We start from the raw sequence: 24,309 nt of genomic DNA, 5'->3' as shown, positions 1-24,309 counted from the left end.
CACTTTCTGTGTGTGTGTGTGTGTGTGTGTGTGTGTGTGTGTGTGTGTGTGTGTGTGTGTGTGTGTGTGTGTGTGTGTGTCCCAGCCAATGCTTACACATTAGATATGTACGGCATGGTATGGCTAGATAGGGATGTTGATAATCACAGATTGGAGAATTATTTAAGCATTCATGCTGTCAACCTGGTTTATAATCCTGATCAGCAGAACATCACGATCTAGGCCTTGAAGGTCTAATTGTATATTCTTTCAATCATTTTGATAGATGACACTGCTGGTTGGAAGGACTACTTTTTCTAAGGTCAATTGAGCCAGGGAACAAGTGAAGATGTTTGTGTGTGTCACAGGAGGTTGGTGGCACCTTAGTTGGGGAGGACGGGCTCGTCCTCCCCTCAGCAGCTCTCCTCAGTTCCCTGGTAACTGTTTTTAAATTCTATAGCTTGGGTCTGTGTCTGAAAACAGAGTTCTAACCAATACATGATGTTCATGCAATGAAGACAATAGCACAGTCAGAAGGTTTTGCTATTCGAAATCCCTCTACATTGTACATAATAAAATGTCGTTTGCCACTGGTGCGTCAATTAATCTTTAATTCAATCAGTTGTCATGACTACATGGCATCTTGTCATCTCCAAGCAGCCTCTTTTGTCATGACACCTGGGGGATGATGTGACACACTCATGTTCCTGTCCTCTCACACACACTCCATAAGAATCATGATGACCATGATTCAGTATGTTCTGTTAGAGGAGGTGAGCAAAAGTGTTATCTAACGTCTGGCTCTCTTTTTCTATTTAGCTGGGGGTAAGTGCCCGCACCACATAGACTGTGCCCGTGAGGGGCGGCACTTCTGCAAACCTGGCACCTCCTACTGCGGCCCCTGCCTCACACCATTGGAAGAGAACGAGGAAGGACAGTGTGTAGCAAGGAAGAGGCGCCATCACCATGGTATGTTGGTCTGGATATTACACACATTATGCACACTCAAACGGCCCCACAATCTCCATTATAATGTAGGAAAGCAAGGGGATTTGGGTAATTTACGAAAAATGTTGTTGAATTTATTTGATGAAGCTTCTTCAACAGCACAGGGTCATTTTCTACGTATGTTCAATGAACATCAATCATCATCCTTTCCCTGGTTGTGTTTGCATCCCAAATGGCACACTATTCCCTACCTAGTAAACTACAAAGGGGTCAAAGTAGTGCACTATGTAGGGAATAGAGTGCCATTTGGGACACAACTTGTGTCAAGCTACAGATCTCTGAGCATCCAGACATGGGTTATGGGCTTAGGTCAAACACAGTTTGGTCACACAAAGTGGTTCATGAGCTGATGCAGAGAGGCTGCCGTTTTAATTGGATGTGTGTGTGTGCCTTTATTCACGGTGTAGCCATGAGTAACTAACTCTGTGCTTTAAGAGTGGGCATAGTGAGCCACAGTGACACAGACTGTGTACACCACTGTCCACAGTGAAAAAGACAGGAAACCCTCACTACTCCTCTTTCTCCTCCTCCCTCACTCTCCCAGTCCCCCTCCTTGCTTACCGCTTTCACTCTCAATCTCCCTCTTCTATATTTATTCGATACCCCTTTTTTTCTTTACTCTATCGCCTTCCTTATCAATTCCTCTCCCTCCTTCTCCCTATTGATCTCTCCATTCTTCTCTCTCCCTCGATCTCTTCAGCTCTATCTTTCGCTCTCTGCATCAATCTGTCCTTATTTCTCCCTCTCTCTGTGCGCTGTAGTTTGATCCTGTGTTTCTCTAATCCCCGCTCCTGCTGCCCACAGACAGATGACCACCGCATTTAATCACCCGGAGTACTGCATGCATCTCTCTCTTCTGCATATCTCCCTTTCTCTCTGTTACTCTCCCCTTCCATCTCTCCCTCTTTCACTCTCTCTGGCTCCTTCATACAATCTAATTTCATTCTGTAAAAGTGTTGCTCCGTGGAAATAAATAACATTTTTCATTTTTATTGTCCTGTGATTTTACAAGGCATGCCATGGTTTGTGAAAGAAATAGAGGGAGAGGAGAAATAGAGAGGAAGTGGGAGATATTCTCTCTTACCCTGCCACCTCTACCTTGCCTCTCTCTCTCTGTCTGTGTGTCTTTCTCTCCAGGATGAATCATTTAGTTGGGTCTGCAGCAGAGGACATTAGATTAGGGGTCACGGCATCACACAGAGAGATATGAGAGAAAGAAAAATAAGAGCGGATGAAAAGGAGAGCGAGAACTTTGTTTGAGGAGGGAGTTTATCAACCTAGGAGCATCTAATTCGCAGAAATTCTGACACAAAGCAGAAGCGGTGTGTGTGTGTATTGTGAAGGCCAGGTCGTTGTGGTGGTGTGGTTTGAGTGTGTTGTGGTGGTGTGGTATGAGTGCTACAGACCACTGGGCTAGGTTACATAAACCTGTGAGGGCTGGCTAGAACAAACTGCCCCTGTGGGGAGCCTACCATGTGGTCAGAGACTGCTGGCTATGTCTGAAATAGTACCGTATTTCCTATATAGTGCACAGGTTAGCGGTTTTTGTCATGAATCTTGTTCTGGAGGCAGCTCTGCAGAGTGGTCACTAGCTGGCACAACCACAAAATCATAAATTCAGATTTTTTACCTTACCCTAACCTGAACCCTAAACTTAACCACACTGCTAAGCCTAATGCCTAACCCTAACCTTAAATTAAGACAACAATTTTGACTTTACAGCTGGCCTATCTAAGGGGAAATCGCTCAGTTCTGCATCCAGGACAACCTGTATATAGCACACTGTTTTTGACCAGGGCCCATATGGTGCCATTTGGGATGCAGCCCCTATGTACAGGATGAGGTGTACATCAATGGAGATGTGCTCCTAATCAGAGCAATCCGGACATGTCACCATCCAAAGCCTTACCTTTTATGTGCTAAACATATTTGTGCTTATTTTTAGCATGATCTTATCTCTTATCTCCATAGGCTGTGTCTATTGAGGAAGCTTATGGATGTTTTCTCCAGTACACATGTAGACAGAGGCTGTTGTCCATGGAGAGATGAACCCATCCAGACACAGCAGGACCAGAGAGAGGCTTATGTGACCCAGTGGAGCCGAAACGGATACATTATTAAATCTAGCAACTCGGATGTCTTAGATTATGTATGACAGAGCAGCAGGATGCACATCAGTATACACCACAGGAGGTTGGTGGCACCTTAATTGGGGAGGACGGGCTTGTGATAATGTCTGGAGGGGAATAGGTGGAATGGTATCAAATACATCAAACACATGGTTTGATGCCATTCCATTCACTCCGTTCCAGTCATTAAGAGCCGTTCTCCCCTCAGAAGCCTCCACTGGTGTACACAAAATAAGCAAATACACTCTCCACAGCAACATGTAATACACACATTTACAAATTTACACAAACGCAAACACACTCGCATACATGAGCATACTACCTCTTGTTTTCTCTTTCACACGCGCACACACACATACTAATACACAGATATGTGAGTGTAGGTGCCATGCTTTGTAGGTAAAGTTGTCATGGGTAGGTTCCACAGGAGTCTGGTGAGGGGAGGACGGCTTATAATAATGGCTGAAATTGAGTGAATGGAATGGGTATTAAGCATTTGAAACTGTGTTTGATGTGTTTGATACCATTCAATTAACTCTTCCAGTCATTACTATGAGCCATCCTCCCCAATTAAGGTGCCACCAGCCACCGGTGGTAGGTACAATATGTATCTTCTCAGAAAGGGAAGAGTAGTACTGTTATTCACTGGTTTTACAGTGGCCGCCATGAGGAGCAGAGGTGAGAGGGTAGGTAAATAACAGTAGCTAGGTGAGTACAGTTAGTGAACAGTACTCTTTGTGTGTGTAAGACAAGCCTGTGTTTGACATCAAGGCATACACTTCCATAGGTAAACACTGGAGCTATGGGCCCTGTCTGGTAATAAGGCTGGCAACCAGTCAGGATAACTGGATATGTATACACACAGTATGTACTGAGGGCAGAGCTCTACCCAGAAACAGGGACAGGTACCTGAGTCCATGTGTACGTGTGGTCATCAACAGCAGGTAAAGCTGTGGTCAAACTGACCCCTCCAGAGTCAGACCTAGGGGCTAATAATCGATCAGAAGCTGGACATGGGGAACATGGAGACCCTCTAGAGATGGGGAGAGGCGGGGTGCGGGGAGGGATGATGCATAGGGGGCTAAGCAAAGCTAATGAAGCTCTCTAATGGAGCCTAATGACAGCTGTTGACAATCCATTAGGAATCAGGGATGTTATTCAATGCCATGCTGTTAGTTGATTCAGTGTGGAGCGCTGACTATGTTAGTCCTGATGGGAAATGCATTGAGGAGTCAATGAGTTGAGTGGTAGTGATGTTCATTTAAAAATAGTGAAGTCCTTGTGATTTATTTCAATATTCTGTTTAACATGGTGACTACTAGGGTTGATGGAATTTGATAGACACCTGTACAAGGGACAATACTCTTGGGAATTTGGTGTTCAGGAAAAATTCACTTGAAAATGTGTTTACATAGCTATGATGAGTGTCACCATGGAGAGAGAAATGGGTTGTTGCAATGTTGAGGATGGAATAGTTAACCAAGACATGTTATGGATGTTGACCAAGTACCTCTGACCCAAATATAGGCTTGGGTCAACAAGCTTTACCATGTGTGGTCAAGAAGAAGCTATAGCTGCTAACATTCCAGTGACAATGATTGCCCATCTAACCTAATGCACTGTATGGAGGTAGCCTAGTGGTTAGAGCATTGGGCCAGTAACCGAAAGGTTGCTAGATTGAATCCCTGAGCTGACAAGGTAGAAATCGGCACATTGTTCTCATAGCCACAAGAGGGCAGCAGTAGACCCTAAGAATGAACCCCTGAGAAATTCCCCAAGTCTATTTGATGTAAATATACTAATGGAAAAAAAGTGCTTTTTTTTTAATGCCGACTCTAAAATATTTGCATGAAAATCTGTCGCCAATTGGATGGAAACCTAGCTAGTGAGACTAATATTTTTGTACTATTGGAAGCCATATAGTGTTTGGTCATGTGTGGGTCTGAATTCAACTATTCGGTCAGGTATTATACTCATTCAATCTGGTAAACAATTAGAAAAAGTGTCAGTAAGTTTAATTTACACATCCATTAGATACTTTTATTCGCCTTCAAGACCCATTCCTTCAGTTCACAAACAAGAGCAGGGCAGCCCCTTTGACTGTAAATACAAATGACAGATTCGGTCTTTATGTTGTGATGGGAAACTGAATGCGTTGTCCTGATGTATGACTAACGCCCAGCCAGGGTGGGAAAGGGTGGATGGAAATGATAGGAATAAGAGAGTCTGACTGTTTAGTGTTTGTTTTCATAAACTTACATCCCTCTTCTTCTACTTCTATGATACCATGGCAGTCCGCAAACAAACGTTTAAGGTGCATGCCGCCACCTACTGTGCTGGAGTGTGCAATCAATCATGGTCTGCCTAATTCTGTACTACTAACCTCCCCCCACCTTTTTCTCAATTTCCTCCATTTCGTCCACACTAATCGCTGTCATTTCCAACCCAGCGCGTTGTCAAGCCCTCACTCACCCGTGCTCAAGGCTAGTGCACCTTACATCCCTCTTGGCACCTCTTGAGTTATGGTTAATTATCAACCTGGTGCCAAAACCTCCTCTCTGATGCATGGAGAGGTGTATGCTTAGTCAGTGTGTGAGGGTTTACTGACACACACACACACACACACACACACATCAATTTCCCCGTTCTTGTTTTCTCTATCTACTACACACTCCCACTCAAACAAACATATATAAATGCATACCCTTATGCTCCCTTTTTTGTGGTTCATGCTCACTGATTCTTCTATGTACCCTCTCACTCAAGTACTCATGCCAACACAATATCTCAGGAATGTTCTCCTTTTCTTTCAAATGTTGACATTTTCCTCAGATGTTTAAGTTAGCTAACAAAGTAGGGTATAAAGTGTTCTTGCTGGCAGGTACACTGGCACACTTGGAGCACTCCACCACCTGCAAAGTACAGATGGCATGACCCACCCCCACTGACACCTGCTGTGGATCACACTAAATGGGATAGGGGGGGGTGAGAAAGTAACAAAGCACAGACTGAAAGTGCCGTCACATCATATCACGCACATTACCACCGCCAGATGGCCACCCTTCTGTAGAGGACAACACCTTAATCATTAATAGCACGGCGCTCATGCTAATACAAACACAATGAGACATTACTAAGCATATTCAAAGAAGTGGCTTAGTTGGTGATATGGCTCATGATGTCTCACTATAGTAATTAAATATTGAATCTGAATCATATTTAGCTTATCACGTAAACAGTGTAGAACTCCCTGGTCTTTTAGAATAACCTTGGGGAGGGAGAGATTATCATCACCATTAGCACTCAGCTGAGTGAGATTTAGGGACTTGTGTGTGAGAGGGAGCAGGGCCAAGACAGAGGGGCAGGGTGATTGCACAAGCCCCCTGCGGTGCTTCAACCCCTGGCCACACACACACTATGTATACCGGTAACCAGGGAGAACTGTGGCCTAGTCCTGGAATGTGGCCTACTGTCTGGCCAAAAGAGCTGTTAAACAACACCCTGGTTTTGTCTCTCTTTCACTGTTGCCCAAACAAACAACACACCGGCACACTCTCGATCACACAAACACATTTATACAGACACACACGCGCACACACACACACTCACTGGCTCTCTCATGGGTTGCTTCATGCGCTTGCAGTCACACAACAGGATGTCCTGTTTCTTCTAATGCTTGCTCTTTCACGCCCACACTCTGTTCTCAGTTATATGGTTACCACCTTAAATGACATTTTGAGCAAAAAGGTAAACTCCCCTCCATCATTCATTGAATCAGGTGACTCATTCATCATAAAACACACTGATATTGCCAACTACTTTAATGATTTTTTTTGTCGGCAAGATTAGCAAATGTAGGCATGAAATGCCAGCAACAAACACTACTAAATAGGTAAACACTAACTGACCAAATTATGAAAGACAAGCATTGTAACTTTGAATTCCGAAAAGTGAGTGTGGAAGAGGTGAAAATATATTTTTGTTTATCAACAATGACAAGCCACCTGGGTGACAACTTGGATGGAACATTTCTGAGGATAATAGCGGACGATATTGCCACTCCTATTTGCCATATCTTCATTCTAAGCCTACAAGAAAGTGTGTGCCCTCAGGCCTGGAGTGAAGCAAAAGTCATTCCGCTAACCAAGAATAGTAAAGCACCCTTTACTGGCTCAAATAGCAGACCGATCATCCTGTTACCAACCCTTAGTAAACTTTTGGAAAAAATTCTGTTGAACCAGATACAATGCCATTTTACAGTAAACAAATTGACAACAGACTTTCAGCACGCATATAGGGAAAGGCATTCAACATGCATGGCACTAACACAAATGACTGATGATTGGCTGAGAGAAATTGATGATAAAGACTTGTGCAGCTTTTGACATTATCGATCATAATCTGCTGCTGGAAAAACTTGCGTGTTATGGCTTTACATCCCCTGCTCTATTGTAGATAAAGAGTTACTTGTCTAACAGAACACAAAGGGTGTTCTTTAATTGAAGCCTCTCCAACATAATCCAGGTAGAATAATTAATTCCCCAGGGCAGCTGTCTAGGCCCTTTACTTTTTTTCCAATCTTTACCAGTGACATACCACTGAAAGCCAGTGTGTCTATGTATGCGGATGACTCAACACTATACACATCAGCTACTAAAGCGAGTGACAAAGAGTTGCAGTTAGTTTCAGAATGGGTGGCAAGAAATAAGTTAGTCTTAATTATTTCAAAAACTTAGTATTGTATTTGGGACAAATCATTCACTAAATTCTAAACCTCAACTAATCTTGTAATGAATAATGTGGAAGTGGAGCAATTTGAGGTGACTAAACTGCTTGCAGTAACCCTGGGTTGTAAACTGTCATAGTCAAAACATGTTGATGCAACACTAGCTAATATGGGGATAAGTCTGTCAATAATAAAGCACTGCTCTGCCTTCTTAACAACACTTACAAGGTCCTACAAGCACCTAGTTTTGTTGCACCCGGACTACTGTTCAGGTGCCACAAAGAGGGACTTAGGAAAATTACAATTGGCTCAGAACAGGGCAGCACAGCTGGCCCTTAAATGTACATGGAGAGCTAACATTAATAAGATGCATGTCAATCTCTCTTGGCTCAAAGTAGAGGAGAGATTGACTTCATCACTACTTGTTTTTGTAAGAAGTATTGACATGCTGAATGCACCGAGTGCACTGAGTGCATTCAGCATGTCAATAGCATGTCAGGACACCCATGCATACCCCACAAGACATGCCACAAGAGGTCTCTTCACAATCCCAAATTCCAGAGTAGACTATGGGAGGCGCACAGTGCTACATAGAGTCATGGAACCCTATTCCACATCAGGTAACTGATCCAAGCAGTAGAATCAGATTTTAAAAAACATTAAAAGAATATACCTTATGGAACAGCGGGGACTGTGAATAGACACACACTCAGGCACAGACACATGATAACTCATTCCCTCTATACACACGTGCACATGGATTTTGTATTGTGTGGTAGTGGCCTGTAGTGGCCTGAGGGCACACACACTTGTCAATAGGGGGGCGCTGTTTTCACTTTGGAAAAAATCGTGCCCAAATTAAACTGCCTCGTACTCTATTCTAGATCGTACAATATGCATATTATTATTACTATTGGATAAAAAACACTCAAGTTTCTAAAACTGTTTGAATTATATCTGTAAGTAAAACAGAACTCATTTTCCAGCAAACTTCCATATAGGAAGTGAAAAATCTGAAAACGATGCTCTGTTCCAGGGCCTGCGTATTCAATTGCCTAATATTTATCGATATGCATGCACTTCATACGCCTTCCACTAGATGTCAACAGGCAGTGGAAGGTGGAATGGGGTGTCTAGCTTGATCTGAGGCCGAACAAGAGCTTTTGGAGTGACAGGTCTGGAAATTTCTTTGTCTTCTCTGGCGCGCGAAGTACGTCGACATTGGCTTCTGAAAAGCGTTCGGTATACACGGTGGTTATCTCCGGCTCTGTTTTTATTTGATACATATTAGAAAAACATCATAAAGTAGGTTTTTTCAACCGAGTTTCATCAGTTTATTCAACGTTTATTGGGACTTTTGGAGTTTTCCGTTCTTTGCGTCGAGAGAAACTGGGAACGTCATCAACATTGGCTAGCATTGTGGCACGAATTAGACAGGAGAAAAGGACATTCTAAAACCAAACAACGATTTATCCTCGACCTAGGACTCCTTGTACAAGATTCTGATGGAAGCTCAACAAAAGTAAGAACAATTTATGATGTTATTTCGTATTTCTGTGGAAAATATTGATCCCTATTCTCTGCCGTTTTGGCGGGCGCTGTCTCGCAATAACGCAAGCTGTTTGTTATGGTAAAGTTATTTTTAAAAATCTAACATGGCGGTTGCAATAAGAACCAGTGTATCTTTCATTTGCCATACAACAAGTATTTTTATGTAAAGTTTATGATGAGTTCTTTGGTCAGATTAGGTGAGTGTCCAAAATAGCTCCGGACATTCTGGTGAATCGATGCTACATATTCACAATGTATAACCACGGTTTGCAGCTCTAAATATGCACATTTTCGAACAAAACATAAGTGTATTGTATAAAGTGATGTTATAAGACTGTCATCTGATGAAGTTGGTCAAGGTTAGTGATTCATTTTATATCTTTTGCTGGTTTTTGCGAATGCTATCTATGTGGTGAATAAATGTGGTTGTGTGTTTGGCTATTGTGGTAAGCTAATATAATTCTATATTGTGTTTTCGTTGCAAAACACTTAAAAAATCGGAAATATTGGCTCGATTCACAAGATGTTTGTCTTTCATTTGCTGTACACCATGTATTTTTCATGAATGTCTTATGATGAGTATTTAAGTATTTCACGTTGCTCTCTAATTATTCTGGCTGCTTTGGTGATATTTTTGATGGTAGCTGCAATGTAAAACTATGATTTATACCTCAAATATGCACATTTTCGAACAAAACATAAATTTATTGTATAACATGTTATAAGACTGTCATCTGATGAAGTTGTTTCTTGGTTAGTGACTAATTATATCTATATTTGGTCGGTTTTGTGAAAGCTACCTATGCGGTAGAAATATGGTGAAAATATGAGTCTTTGGCTATTCTGGTTAGCTAATAGAAATACATATTGTGTTTTCGCTGTAAAACATTTTAAAAATCGGAAATGATGGCTGGATTCACAAGATGTTTATCTTTCATTTTCTGTATTGGACTTGTGATTTCATGATATTTATATGCTATTATTTACTTGTGGCGCTATGCTAGGCTATGCTAGTCAGCTTTTACTGATGAGGATGCTCCCGGATCCGGGATGGGTGTTAAGTAGAGGTTATTAATGTGTTGTGAAAATCATTATGAATGTCATGTAATATTTTTAATTTAGTTAACTGCCTTAACTTCTCACGAGTCACCATCCCGGTTCCGGGAGCACCCCCCACAGTAAAAAAAGCTGACTAGCATAGCCTAGCATAGCGTCACAAGTAAATACTAGCATCTAAATATCATTAAATCACAAGTCCAAGACACCAGATGAAAGATTCAGATCTTGTGAATCCAGCCATCATTTCTGATTTTTAAAATGTTTTACAGGGAAGACACAATATGTAAATCTATTAGCTAACCACGATAGCAAAAGACACAACTTTTTTTCCCCACCATTTTTTTCCTGCATGGGTAGCTATCACTAATTCGACTAAATAAAGATATATATAGCCACTAACCAAGAAACAACTTCATAAGATGACAGTCTGATAACATATTTATGGTATAGCATATGTTTTGTTAGAAAAATGTGCATTTTTCAGGTATAAATCACAGTTCTACATTGCAGCTGCAATCTGAAATAGTGCCGAAGCTGCCAGAATAATTACAGAGACCAACGTCAAATAACTAATTACTCATCTTAAAACATTTCTGAAAAATACACAGCGTACAGCAAATGAAAGCCCAACATCTTGTGAATCCAGCTAATATGTCAGATTTTTTAAGTGTTTTACGGCGAAAACACAATATAGCATTATATGAGCTTACCACAATAGCCAGAAACACAAGCAATTTACCAGCAGCACAGGTTAGCGATCGTAACAACCCAGCAAAAGATATATAATTTTACTAACCTTGATATACTTCATCAGATGACAGTCCTGTAACATCATATTACCCAATGCATATAGCTTTTGTTCGAAAATGTGCATATTTAGCAGCACAAATCGTGGTTATGCAATGTAATCAGTAAAAACATGGCATGCATTCTGGCCGGCACCATCTTGGAAAGGCACCTAATCTAATCAATAAATAATCGAAAACTTGACTAAAAAATACAGGTTGGACAGCAATTGAAAGATGCATTAGTTATTAATGCAACCGCTGTGTTAGATTTTTTAAATTAACGTTACTAGACATACAGTGTGCGTTACAGCCAGACCAGTGCCGCAATAATGGCCGAAAAATACTTTTACATTTTTCCACAGAACAACGAATTAACATCATAAATAGTTCTTACTATTAGTTGAGCTTCCATCAGAATCTTGGGCAAGGTGTCCTTTGTCTAAAAGAATCGTTGCTTTGTTGTAAAACGTCCTCTTCAACTTCGGAATTAGCAGCTAACAATAGCTACGTGGCACACACATGTCCAAATCCTCAAAACGCAATACTACGAAAATTCCGAAAATAGCAATATACTCGCATAAACTGATATAAATCGGTTTAAAATAACTTCGTTATGATGTTTCTAACACCTATATCGAATTAAATCACAGATGGATATATCTTAGGCCGATAACGAGAGCTTTTGAGCATGCCATTCTGATGTCCTCTCTTGCGTCTTGACGAGCGTCGAAAAGAACGGACCTCCCACTCCATGGCCTTTTATAAGGTCTGAGAAATACGTAGAGACTCCATTCCACTTCTCATTGGTTACTGACATCCAGGGGAAGGCGGGTCTAGTTCATTTCGACCCATAGGACACATACAGAGCTTTAAACTGATCCGAGATCAGAGCCTAGTTTTCAGACCTTCGCAGTTCCTGTCATGATTTTCGCTGCAGAAAGACTTCTGGTTCACCCACAGACATAATTCAAACGGTTTTAGAAACTAGAGATTGTTTTCTATCCAATAGTAATAATAATATGCATATTGTACGAGCAAGAATTGAGTACGAGGCAGTTTAATTTGGGAACGCAAAATGTCGAAGTTGAAACAGCACCCCCTGTATTCTCAAGAGGTTAATGTTGTGGGACCCCAGGATGAGTACCTGCTGCCTTGGCAGGAACTAATGGGGATCCTTAATAAATACAAATACAAAACTCACAAATGTAGAAGCACAATATACATACATATAAGAAGATATCCTGAACAAAGGCATGATGTTCATATGGACTCACTCTTATCTGCCAATGTCTTTCTCCTCAGGTAAAGTGACAGCCTTCTCTAATCTAGATGAAGAAATTGACTTCCTTCAATCAGTCATTGCCAAACAGGAAGTGTCTGAGGTCAAACAATCAAAACAATCAGGTGAGCCTACATTCCGTATGCATTTCTCTGAATTGTATTACGTTTCAGTTACTTTTCCATAGATGCGTGTCGCTATATATAAAACGTTATCTACACCACAATAATAACAATGTCTCTGTCTCTCTCTTCCGCTCTCTTATTCGCTCTCTCTCCCAGACACCCCCTCCAAGGCAGTTCCTATGACTCAGACAAAGTCTCCCAGACAGAGAGGCAAGGCCCAACCTTCTGCGGAGCAGCCCACTACCGCCCACCCCTCTACCCGGACCCCGCAGCCTGACCCTGGGGCTCTGGAGAGGGTGGGACCGGGGGGACCTGGAGGCCCCATAGCCATCCCATACCCCTCCAAGGACAGTCTCCTTGTCAGTAAGTGTCTTTATTAGTTGAAAGTAGTGACACATTTGTGGCGTGAGACCAGGCCAGCTCTACTAAGTGCACTTAGGGTTGTTGTCCTGTTGGAAGGTGAACCTTCGCACCAGTCTGAGGTCCTGAGCGCTCTGGAGCAGGTTTTCATCAAGAATCTCTCTGTACTTTGCTACGTTCATCTTTCTCTCGATCCTGACTAGTCTCCCATTCCCTGCCGCTGAAAAACATCCCCACAGCATGATGCTGCCACCACCATGCTTCACCGTAGGGATGGTATTGGCTAGGTGATAAGTGTTGCCTGGTTTTCTCCAGATGTGACGCTTGGCATTCAGTCCAAAGAATTCAATCTTGGTTTCATTAGACCAGAGAATCTTGTTTCTCATGGTCTGAGAGTCCTTTAGGTGCCTTTTGGCAAACTCCAAGCGGGCTGTCACGGGCCGTCACTGAGGAGTGGCTTCCGTCTGGCCACTCTAAAGGCCTGATTGGTGGAGTGCTGCAGAGATGGTTGTCCTTCTGGAAGGTTCTCCCATCTCCACAGAGGAACTCTGGAGCTTTGTCAGAGTGACCATCGGGTTCTTGGTCACCTTCCTGACCAAGGTCCTTCTCCCCCGATTGCTCAGTCTGGCTGGGCGGCCAGCTCTAGGAAGAGTCTTGGCGGTTCGAAACTTCTTGATTGGATGATGGAGGCCACTGTGTTCTTGGGGACCTTCAATGCTGCAGAAATGTTTTGGTACCCTTCCCCAGATCTGTGCCTCGACACAATCCTGTCTCGGAGCTCTACGGACAATTCCTTCCTCATGGCATGGTTTTTGCTCTGACATGCACTGTCAACTGTGGGACCTTATATACAGTGGGGCAAAAAAGTATTTAGTCAGCCACCAATTGTGCAAGTTCTCCCACTTAAAAAGATGAGAGAGGCCTGTAATTTTCATCATAGGTACATTTCAACTATGACAGACAAAATGAGAAACAAAAATCCAGAAAATCACATTGTAGGATTTTTAATGAATTTATTTTCAAATTATGGTGGAAAATAAGTATTTGGTCAATAACAAAAGTTTATCTCAATACTTTGTTATATACCCTTTGTTGGCAATGACAGAGGTCAAATGTTTTCTGTAAGTCTTCACAAGGTTTTCACACACTGTTGCTGGTATTTTGGCCCATTCCTCCATGCAGATCTCCTCTAGAGCAGTGATGTTTTGGGGCTGTTGCTGGGCAACACGGACTTTCAACTCCCTCCAAAGATTTTCTATGGGGTTGAGATCTGGAGACTGGCTAGGCCACTCCAGGACCTTGAAATGCTTCTTACGAAGCCACTCCTTCGTTGCCCGGGCGGTGTGTTTGGGATCATTGTCATGCTGAAAGACCCAGCCACGTTTCATCTTCAATGCCCTTGCTGATGGAAGGAGGTTTTCACTCAAAATCTCACGATACATGGCCCCATTCATTCTGTCCTTTACACGGATCAGTCGTCCTGGTCCCTTTGCAGAAAAACAGCCCCAAAGCATGATGTTTCCACCCCCATGCTTCACAGTAGGTATGGTGTTCTTTGGATGCAAATCAGCATTCTTTTGAGGAGTTGAGTTTTTACCAAAAAGTTATATTTTGGTTTCATCTGACCATATGACATTCTCCCAGTCTTCTTCTGGATCATCCAAATGCTCTCTAGCAAACTTCAGACGGGCCTGGACATGTACTGGCTTAAGCAGGGGGACACGTCTGGCACTGCAGGATTTGAGTCCCTGGCGGCGTAGTGTGTTACTGATGGTAGGCTTTGTTACTTTGGTCCCAGCTCTCTGCAGGTCATTCACTAGGTCCCCCCGTGTGGTTCTGGGATTTTTGCTCACCGTTCTTGTGATCATTTTGACCCCACGGGGTGAGATCTTGTGTGGAGCCCCAGATCGAGGGAGATTATCAGTGGTCTTGTATGTCTTCCATTTCCTAATAATTGCTCCCACAGTTGATTTCTTCAAACCAAGCTGCTTACCTATTGCAGATTCAGTCTTCCCAGCCTGGTGCAGGTCTACAATTTTGTTTCTGGTGTCCTTTGACAGCTCTTTGGTCTTGGCCATAGTGGAGTTTGGAGTGTGACTGTTTGAGGTTGTGGACAGGTGTATTTTATACTGATAACAAGTTCAAACAGGTGCCATTAATACAGGGAACGAGTGGAGGACAGAGGATCCTCTTAAAGAAGAAGTTACAGGTCTGTGAGAGCCAGAAATCTTGCTTGTTTGTAGGTGACCAAATACTTATTTTCCACCATAATTTGCAAATAAATTCATAAAAAAGCCTACAATGTGATTTTCTGGATTTTTTTCTTCTCATTTTGTCTGTCATAGTTGAAGTGTACCTATGATGAAAATTACAGGCCTCTCTCATCTTTTTAAGTGGGAGAACTTGCACAATTGGTGGCTGACTAAATACTTTTTTGCCCCACTGTAGACAGGTGTGTGTGCCTTTCCAAATCATGTCCAATCAATTGAATTTACCACAGATGGACTCCAATCAAATTGTTGAAACATCTCAAGGATGATCAATGGAAACAGGATGCACCTGAGCTCAATTTCGAGTCTCATAGCAAAGAGTCTGAATACTTATGTAAATAAGGTATTTCAGTTTTTTTTTTTTTAACAAATGTGCAAACATTTCTAAACCTATTTTTGCTTTGCCATTATGGGGTATTGTGTGTAGATAAGGGGAAAAAATAAGTAAGTATTTTTTTAGTAAGGCTGTAACGTTACAAAATGTGGAAAAAGTGAAGGGGTCTGAGTACTTTCTGAAGGGAATAGATTTGAAAGTGGTTAGATTTCATCTGCAGTCACACACAATTTCATAATTTCTCCTCCTTTTATGGGTATCTTGTCTTCACTCTATCCCCTTCTCTGTTTGTTTCGACCTCTGCAGTTATGATCTCTGTGTGTATCATCTTTGGCACTGTGGCCCTGATCTTGGCTACAGTTTGCTGGGTAAGGTAAGACATCAGACAGTAACAATATCAATATGTTATTATTTAATTTGACAACTAAGATGTGCTAGACTCCCTTCTATTGTTTTACTGTCAAGTGTTGTTTTTGTTAGAGCATGTTAAATCATTTTCCAACACATTTTTATAAAGGATCAATTTAAGCACTGCACTGTTATGATGCATCCCAAATTGCACCCTACTGCCTATGGTGCACTTTGGACCAGGATCCATAAAGCTTTGGTCAAAGTAGTGCACTATATAGGGAATATTGCGCTATTGGGATGTGTCCATAATGCAGATGTTTAAAAATATATATTTTGCCTACTGTTCCTGCTCCAGTCTCCCTAGTCTCTAATGGCTCAGAATAATGTTGCCCCCTTCAGGTTGCAGAAGGAATCACGTCTGGCCCAGAAGGTAGATTACCCTGCATTTGGAAGCAATGGAAATGGAACAGCCAACAGGACTTCAGTAAGTGCATTGTTCCGCATGGGGCACAATACATCCACCTCAGCTAAATACATTAGGAGTCTATTCCATATTACCCAGACCCAGATTAGACCCTTTTCTCTTTGGTCCTCTGTTGTTTCCACAGTCAAGTGGGGAGGCTGATGACATCAGAGTAAACTCATCAGACCAGCTCCTTGAATGGCCAACTCTTGAAGTTTGCAATTGTGTCCAAAAACAAAGTTTTGCTCAAAACATATTTGTGTACCCATAAGTGTGTGTACATTACTGTATTTATACAGGGGATATTGTTTTTCAACAGGAAACGTTCAAAAATGGCTGAAGTTTGTCTTTAAGCTTAGTCCTGGACGAAGAAGCACTTTGAATATAAGATCCCTATTTTGAACATGCATTTTAGACCAGGATTAGCCTTAATCTATGTCCGGGATACCGGCCCTATATGTGTGTAAATAAGCGACTAGACTATTTTTTGTATGATTAATTTCCTTCTGTCAATGTGATTTGACCACAGGATGTCTGTGACGTAAGCATCCAATTTTCAGGCTTTGCCTCTTCTCTGCTTTTCCTCTCCGCTGAGGGTGGTTTTCATTGGTCTCTCCTCTGCTTCTCGCTTTTCTCCTCAGTCGGGGGATAAGAAGTTGGCCCAGAGTGCTCAGATGTACCACTACCAGCATCAGAAACAGCAGATGCTCTCCATGGAAAAGTGAGCTCTACTCCTCCTCCTGCCCCTTTTGGTCTCGCGTCCTTTCTCTCTCTCTACCTGTCCGACAATTCAGTTTCATTCAAATATGAATACACACACACATATTCATCTTGGTGGATTCTGTTGTTTTTCAGACATAAATCGGAGACGAAAGTCACTGACTCAGAAGTCACATCAGATGAGGAAGAAGTGGGCGGAGACTTCACTGTGTACGAGTGCCCTGGCCTTGCACCGGTGGGTGTACTAGGACACACACACACATGCACTCGCACTCAGACATGCACACACACACACACACACACACACACACACACACTCAGGCACAAACACATAATATATTCACACAAATTCTGTCCTTGTTTTACACACAATATTCATATTGATGATGACTGTGTTTGTTTGGCTTTTAACAACAGTTTTTATTTCATTGCAGACTGGAGAGATGGAAGTGAAAAATCCTTTGTTTGACGACTCTACCCTATACTACCAAGGGAATCCCAAGGGAATTCCATAGGTTTTAATGCATGCTGGCACACACATACACCACACACACACACACACACACACACACACACACACACACACACACACATTCACAAACACACACACACACACACACACACACACACACACAGAAACATACACCCAATTAAAACATAATACAAACCTACACACACACAGACAATTTCTTGTACTCTGGAAAAGACCACCTTAACTCTCCAATCAGGCTGCTCTCTCAAAACTGGACAGGTTTATACAGATGTCGGATCTTAATTTGACGCATTTTGTTGCCGAAGGAAAATTATCTGCAGCAGGAGGAATTGAATGTCTATTTAATATTGAGAATCAATACCAGGGAGCAGCTGGAAGCAGTGTTTTGTAGGCTATACAATAATTTAGACTGTAGGTCCACTGATTAATTGTTGTATTATATGTTCAAGGCAAACAATAAGCAAAATAAATTGGTGGTTATCGCAGTGCCTGTGTGGTCCAGTGGGTACAGCCGCTGACAACGGTAAACATATGCTAGAGTAGGCATGGGTTTGAATCTGGTCCACTAATGTCCTTTGAGAAACGAGTACATTTCTAGTTAATCTCTGTGGGCTGTACTTTTACTCGTACTCAAGTAATTTCTGAAGGAAGTAACTTATTTTTTACTCCATTACATTTTACCAAATTATTTTAGTTACATAGATTTATATTATAAAATTGTCGCTGTCGGATGACATTTTTTACATGACACGATACTGTACGTCTGTATGAACGTTTCACAACCACTTGACCACTGAAATGTATTCAAAATAGGTTGTCATCAAACTCTTAAGTCCATTGGCTCTCAAAGTTGTCCATCAAACCCAGTTTTATCTCCACCACGGCTCTCGAAGGGAAGCGCACGTTTTCATATTTTTGTTCTTGGGTTCTTAGCCAGACTCGATCAGAGGTAAGTTGCACTTTAATTACCTTCTGCCTTTGTAATATTATATATTTATGAAGTAATATAAGTAATTTCTAATATATTATTCTTTTGTTGAAATTGTGTTTTGAGGACAAGTGCAAATCAAATGGCTACGTAGCTAGCTAGCTAACTAGCTAGCTTTGGCTGACCCAGAATGTGACAGAAAAAGTTTAATCTCATGTTTTTAGCTCCCCATATGACCTCTGGTGGACATTCCTGCAGTCAGCACACTCCCTCAACTTGAGACATCTGTGGCATTGTGTTGTGTGACACAACTGCGCATTTTAGTGGCCTTTTATTGTCCCCAGCACAAGGTGCACCTGTGTAATGAGCATGCTGTTTAATCAGCTTGTTGGTAAAGACACACCTGTCAGGTGGATGGATTATTTTGGCAAAGGAGAAATTATCACTAACAGGGATGTAAATACATTTGTGCAAAAAAATGTAGATTAATACCTTTTTTGTACGTCTGAAACATTTCTGGGATCTTTTATTTCAGCTCATGAAACATGAGACCAACAGTTTACATGTTGCGTTCATATTTTCGTTCAGTATAGCTTCACATTAGGTTGCCATTACAAGCTGTCTAAGCTAGATGCAGTGTCAACGATGTAGCTAGCTAACATTAGCAAGATCAACAGGTCAGTCCACCGCAGCATCCTCCCACACATTTTTCTCCTTGTGTTTGTGTGTGTCATTCTGTTTTTATGAAAATGCCTACATGCACCTCTTTCGTACAGTCAGTGTATCATCTCAGTAAGCTTTTTGTGCCCTATAGAAACAATATAGATTGTCTTTTTATTTATAGCTTGTAGCGGCAGAACCGAGGCGGTAGGAGAATGAGCCAGCCCAAAAAATAAAATACTCTTGAAAGTGGAAAGGACAAGTTCGGAAGGGATGGAGTATAAATCCGGTTTTGTCTAGAAGGGATAAAGCTTTTGTCAAAAATATACATTTTTCGTAACAGGTTGAGGAGTAAATTAAGATTAGTAAAAGTGTTAGGATTAGCTAAAATGCAACAATAAAAATATTTTGACATCAATTTAAATCAATAATAAAATGTGTCTGATTTGCATACTAGTAACACAATTTGATAGAGACATTTCAGTATTGATTGTTTTACTGTTGTAACACCTGTCCATTCTGAGTGAAAAATTGAACATCACACTTGGTGTAAATATTTTTGTATGCATTATCACATGTACTTGAAATGATATTGTGAAAGACATTTTCATTAATGCTATTGAAATTGTGCAATTATTCCAATGTCTCGAGTACCACATACCTTTTTATGAAATTGTGCACATTGCTAAATATTAAGTCAACATTGCATGACCCTAATTGAAACTATACAGCCTACCGACTTTGTTTGATGTTAGTCTTCATTGGAGAGTACCTGTGCTGGGGGACGTCTGCAAGATGGTTCTGGCAGGCTTTAATTATAAATTAATGTTTTCTGACCGGATATTTTTTTACTCATACATGAGTAGTTTCTCAAAAAGGCACATTTTACTTTGTAATTCATTCATCTAAGTAACAGTACTTATGCTTAAATACAGATTTTCAGTACTCTACCCACCTCTGCAAATTATACATAGCCTAACTAAAAAAACATGGGTGAGCATACACACTGGAGGAAAGTTTATCGTTCTAGAGTAGGCCTACATCTGTCAATCAATTGATGCTCCAAATCAGCTCATCAAGTTAGCCAGGGAAACACAAACAGTAGATTATTGGTTTTTACATATTTTATTAAGTGACTATTGATTGGCTAACGGCTAGCCTACAAAATGTAGCCTATAGAAATATAATCAAATAACAAGGGGCCTACTGCAACCATCGATGGCACTAGATTATCGCCAACTAAAGCCTTGTTCACACTGCAGGCCTTAATGCGCAAATCAGTTTGGGTTATCAAATCTGTTTTGGGCTACTGACTGTCCAGACAGCAAGCTAAAAATGACCAAATCGGATTGTGTGTTCAGACAGCAGTCATTTGCTGACAAGGCTACGCTAGTTGTCATAGTAACGACAGGTGTGTGAGTAGTAGTGTAGGCTGATTGGTGGTGCTTGTGCTTCCTATCACTCAGACGTTATGTAGCAAGCTAAGGTGACAACAATGCCTGCCATGGATGTGTCCCAGTTGCTTTGAATGTTTAAAATCATTAGGGTAAGAACACTTTTAAACCCTCAAAGGACAAGACGATCCAACTTTCAAAATGAGTCCTTTTTGGCTAGCCACAGCAGTCAACTAGCTAGCTAGGTAGCTGTTTAGCTTTCTAGCATATTCACTAGTTTGTTTGTTTGTAAACAATGAACAAGCTAGGTAGCTACCACATGTTCTTGTCAAACTGTCAACAGAGTAGCTAGCAAGCCACAATATATGCCAAATAACAGTCTAAAAACCACTTGAGGGCAAATAAATCAGACTTGACAGTTCAGACACAAGTCACATGGCCAGGAAGGTGGTTTGAAATGTGGATTGAAATATCAGACAGCAGGGAAAATAACAGATCGAATTGAAAGTGCAAATAAATAGGATTTGAGTCATTTCAAACTGCCAATGTGAACACGGCTATAGGTCTCGTTAAACTATCAATATGCGCTAAATTTACCCACACAGCTGATCTCAATTCCAACCATTATTGGTCACCTCTAAAGGCCCCCAAAAAGATGATGGCAGTGTTACCTTAGTCCGAGATCTGTATATAATGATGAGATGCTCATGTCTCCGCCCTAACAATGGGAGTCGTCCCAGAGGCAGACGACAAGCTTAGGTCTGCATATTAAGCCCATAGAAACGCTTTGGGCTTATTTTTGTGAGAGTGAGCCCTCTCACTTCACCTCTTCCTCTCTGCCTTAGTCCTGCTTTCAACCAAAGTCTTTCAAAATGGTAAAAAAAAAGGTAAAATAAAAAATAAAATACACTTGTATGTCGTACCCTAGTGGAGATCAATAACTATCTTGTGTTATTAAGCTATATAAAACGAAAGTTGTTGATGTATATGGTTGAATTTCAGACATTTTTGTACATTTGAATGTTGCAGTGATAGGACCTAGGCCTAAAGCGTTTGAGCGAGCGGGAGAGAATGTTTGTTTAAGATAGCGAGCTCTGATCCCAATAACTCGACTGCCCACGAATGGAGAGAGAAATAACTGCTCATTTTTAGCCAATCACAAGGCTCATTTGAATCATTACTGAATCAGGAAAAAATTCCTCAACAAAAGAGTGATCAAGTTAAGATCCAACATCTGTAGAAGAATAAATTATTTTTTTAAAGAAAATTAAGAGGGATGTTGATTGACAGATTAACTCTGGATCACTCACAGCCATTGTGGACTTCTATGGGAACTACAGCCATGTGTAAAACTCAATGTATGTTCCAAATGGCACCCTACACCCTATATAGTGCACTACTTTTGACCAGAGCCCTATGTGTCCTGGTCAAAAGTAGTGCACTATATAGCCCCTTTTGTGTCAACTGGATATTATTACTCCCCCTCTTAGAATCAATGTTTCCTTTGCTTGCCTTTGTAAAGCTCATTATTTTGTGCAGTGATCTCCCAAAGCCTCTGTTTGAATGTTACAATGAGCTAACATGTATAGATTGCATACAGAACACAGAGATGTGCAGTTTTTATAATATAATATATAAAAACAGTCCCTTATTGTATTTGTCATGGATAGCTAGTAGCTAAACCCAGTACATATAAAGGGGTTTTCATGAAATGTGCTTGGTATTGGGTTAAGGAGCGAGAGGAACACAAGGGGACACTGTCATGAAATACTGTGATATAATCTTTAAAGTACTATTTTATGCTCACAAATGGTGTAATTCTGACATGTTTGACTTTGATTCAGTCTCATATGTGTAAGGATCCTGTAACTGAAGGAGACATGTAAAGTGATATATATGCACTTGAATATCTATAGGATTGATGATTGGTGGTGGATGTATGGTAAATATCACTATTTAGTATTGTCTCTGTTTTATCCTCTGTTTGGGGCGGCAGGAAGCCTAGTGGTTAGAGCGTTGGGCCAGTAACTGAAAGGTTGCTAGATCGAATCCCCGAGCTGCCAAGGAAAAAATTGTCGTTCTGCCCCTGAACAAGGCACCCACTGTTCCTAGGCCGTCATTGTAAAAAAAAAAATTGTTCTTAACTGACTTGCCTAGTTAAATAAAGATAAAATATCCCTCTGTTCCAACTCTGGTGTTGCAAAATGTACATACAAAGAGTGAGTGTTCTCTTATATATTTGCACATGCAGGCCATCTGAACTAAATGTTTTTAACTCAAGTGAGATGTGCAAAATGACCATGCACATTTTTGTTTCTCTGTCTCTCTCTCTTTCTCTCTCTAAAGGATTTCACACTGTCTCGAAAGGATGTTGCTCTTTACATGACTTTTGACCCTGAAATGGACTCTGGGTAAATGAAGCTATGTGGGTTGAAGATATAGGAGCGGGTGCTGAGGAGCAGACAACTAAGTGTTCTTAATGGGGAGGTGTGTGTGGTGGGGGGGCTTGGAAATATCCATTCCTGACTCTGTTATCCAGCTCTCTATGACTTGCTGTATTGTCGGTTCCGCATCACACACCAACACCAACTAAAAGAAAGTTTCAATCGTTTTCAACTTTCATCACCTATTGATTCACACTTTCTCTGACACTTCTCAAGTGTCTTTGGTGGACTGGACTGGAGGCATTTTTGCTCTCCTCACTCCTTAACCTTTCTGTTTGTGTGTTTCAAACTACAAGTTTTATTAGTCGTATGTATGGAATACACATGGTATACACCGCCCAAAGAAATTATTACTTGCAGTTTCCGTCTGGACAAAGCAACAACATTAAGAAATAATCAAATATATCAACACGAACATAAAGCAAATGGATCAGTAGAATAGAATAATCTGTTTAGCACAAGTATAATACAGGAAGGCACAATTCATTGTCCAATATTTACATGTGTTTAGGGGAAGGGGGGATTGGGGGGCAAGTATTTAAATTGTGAGGTATTTAGCATTCACAAGAGTCTGGTAGCAACCATTAATGCTGCACACCCATCACAATGTGTGTGTGTTGTGTTGTGTGCGTCTGGGTGCTACGGTGTGGAGAATTAGAGCAAGTGGTCAGTCCAGTTCAAGTGTTCAGCAGTCTAAGCGCTTGTAGATACCAACACGCTCAGAGACTGTTTCTATCAGACCTCCTGCTCCAATACCGTCTGCCAGACAGTAAGGAAGTGAACAGCTTGTGGCTGGGGTGTGTGGGGTCCTTAATAATGCTGTGGGCCTTCCTCAGGCACCGTTTAAAGTAGATGTTCTGGATGGGTGATGTACTGGGCCGTCTGCACCACCCGCTGGAGGGCCTTGCGGTCGTGGACGGAGCAATTCCCATACCAGGCCCTGATGCAACTGATCGGGGCGCTCTCGATGGTGCAGCAGTAGTATTTGGAGATGACCCGGGTGGCACGCCAAATTTCTTCAGCGGCCTTAGGAAGTAGAGACGCTGTTGTGCCTTTATTGGCAACAGTGGTGGTGTTGTTGGTCCATGTCAAGTCAAGTCCTCGGGGATGTGGACGCTGAAGATCTTAACTTCTGCTCTCTCGACTGCAGTCCTGTTGATGTGGATCAGTGCATGTTCCCTCCTCTGCTTCCTGAAGTCAACAATCTCCTGTCCTGGCACCACAATGCTAGTTCACTTACCTCCTCCC

At 41.5% G+C, this 24,309-nt stretch overlaps 1 protein-coding gene across 1 annotated transcript in view; it reads left to right on the top strand.

Annotated features, from left to right (window-relative positions):
- Window positions 1–22,800, top strand: part of LOC139544048 (neural proliferation differentiation and control protein 1-like) — a 43,802-nt gene extending 21,002 nt beyond the window's left edge. The window contains exons 2-9 of the mRNA XM_071350739.1: window positions 799–948; window positions 12,543–12,644; window positions 12,801–13,007; window positions 15,915–15,981; window positions 16,359–16,443; window positions 17,064–17,143; window positions 17,278–17,377; window positions 17,577–22,800. Coding sequence (XP_071206840.1) covers window positions 799–948; window positions 12,543–12,644; window positions 12,801–13,007; window positions 15,915–15,981; window positions 16,359–16,443; window positions 17,064–17,143; window positions 17,278–17,377; window positions 17,577–17,657 — 872 coding nt within the window. The 3' untranslated portion in view covers window positions 17,658–22,800. The remainder of the gene's footprint in view (window positions 1–798; window positions 949–12,542; window positions 12,645–12,800; window positions 13,008–15,914; window positions 15,982–16,358; window positions 16,444–17,063; window positions 17,144–17,277; window positions 17,378–17,576) is intronic.
- The last annotated feature ends 1,509 nt before the right edge of the window (window positions 22,801–24,309 follow it).

This window comes from Salvelinus alpinus, chromosome 18 (assembly GCF_045679555.1).
Source record: "Salvelinus alpinus chromosome 18, SLU_Salpinus.1, whole genome shotgun sequence".
NCBI lineage: Eukaryota > Metazoa > Chordata > Actinopteri > Salmoniformes > Salmonidae > Salvelinus > Salvelinus alpinus.
The sequence above is the reverse complement of the archived record's forward strand: the minus strand, read 5'-3'. Positions and strand labels throughout refer to the sequence as shown.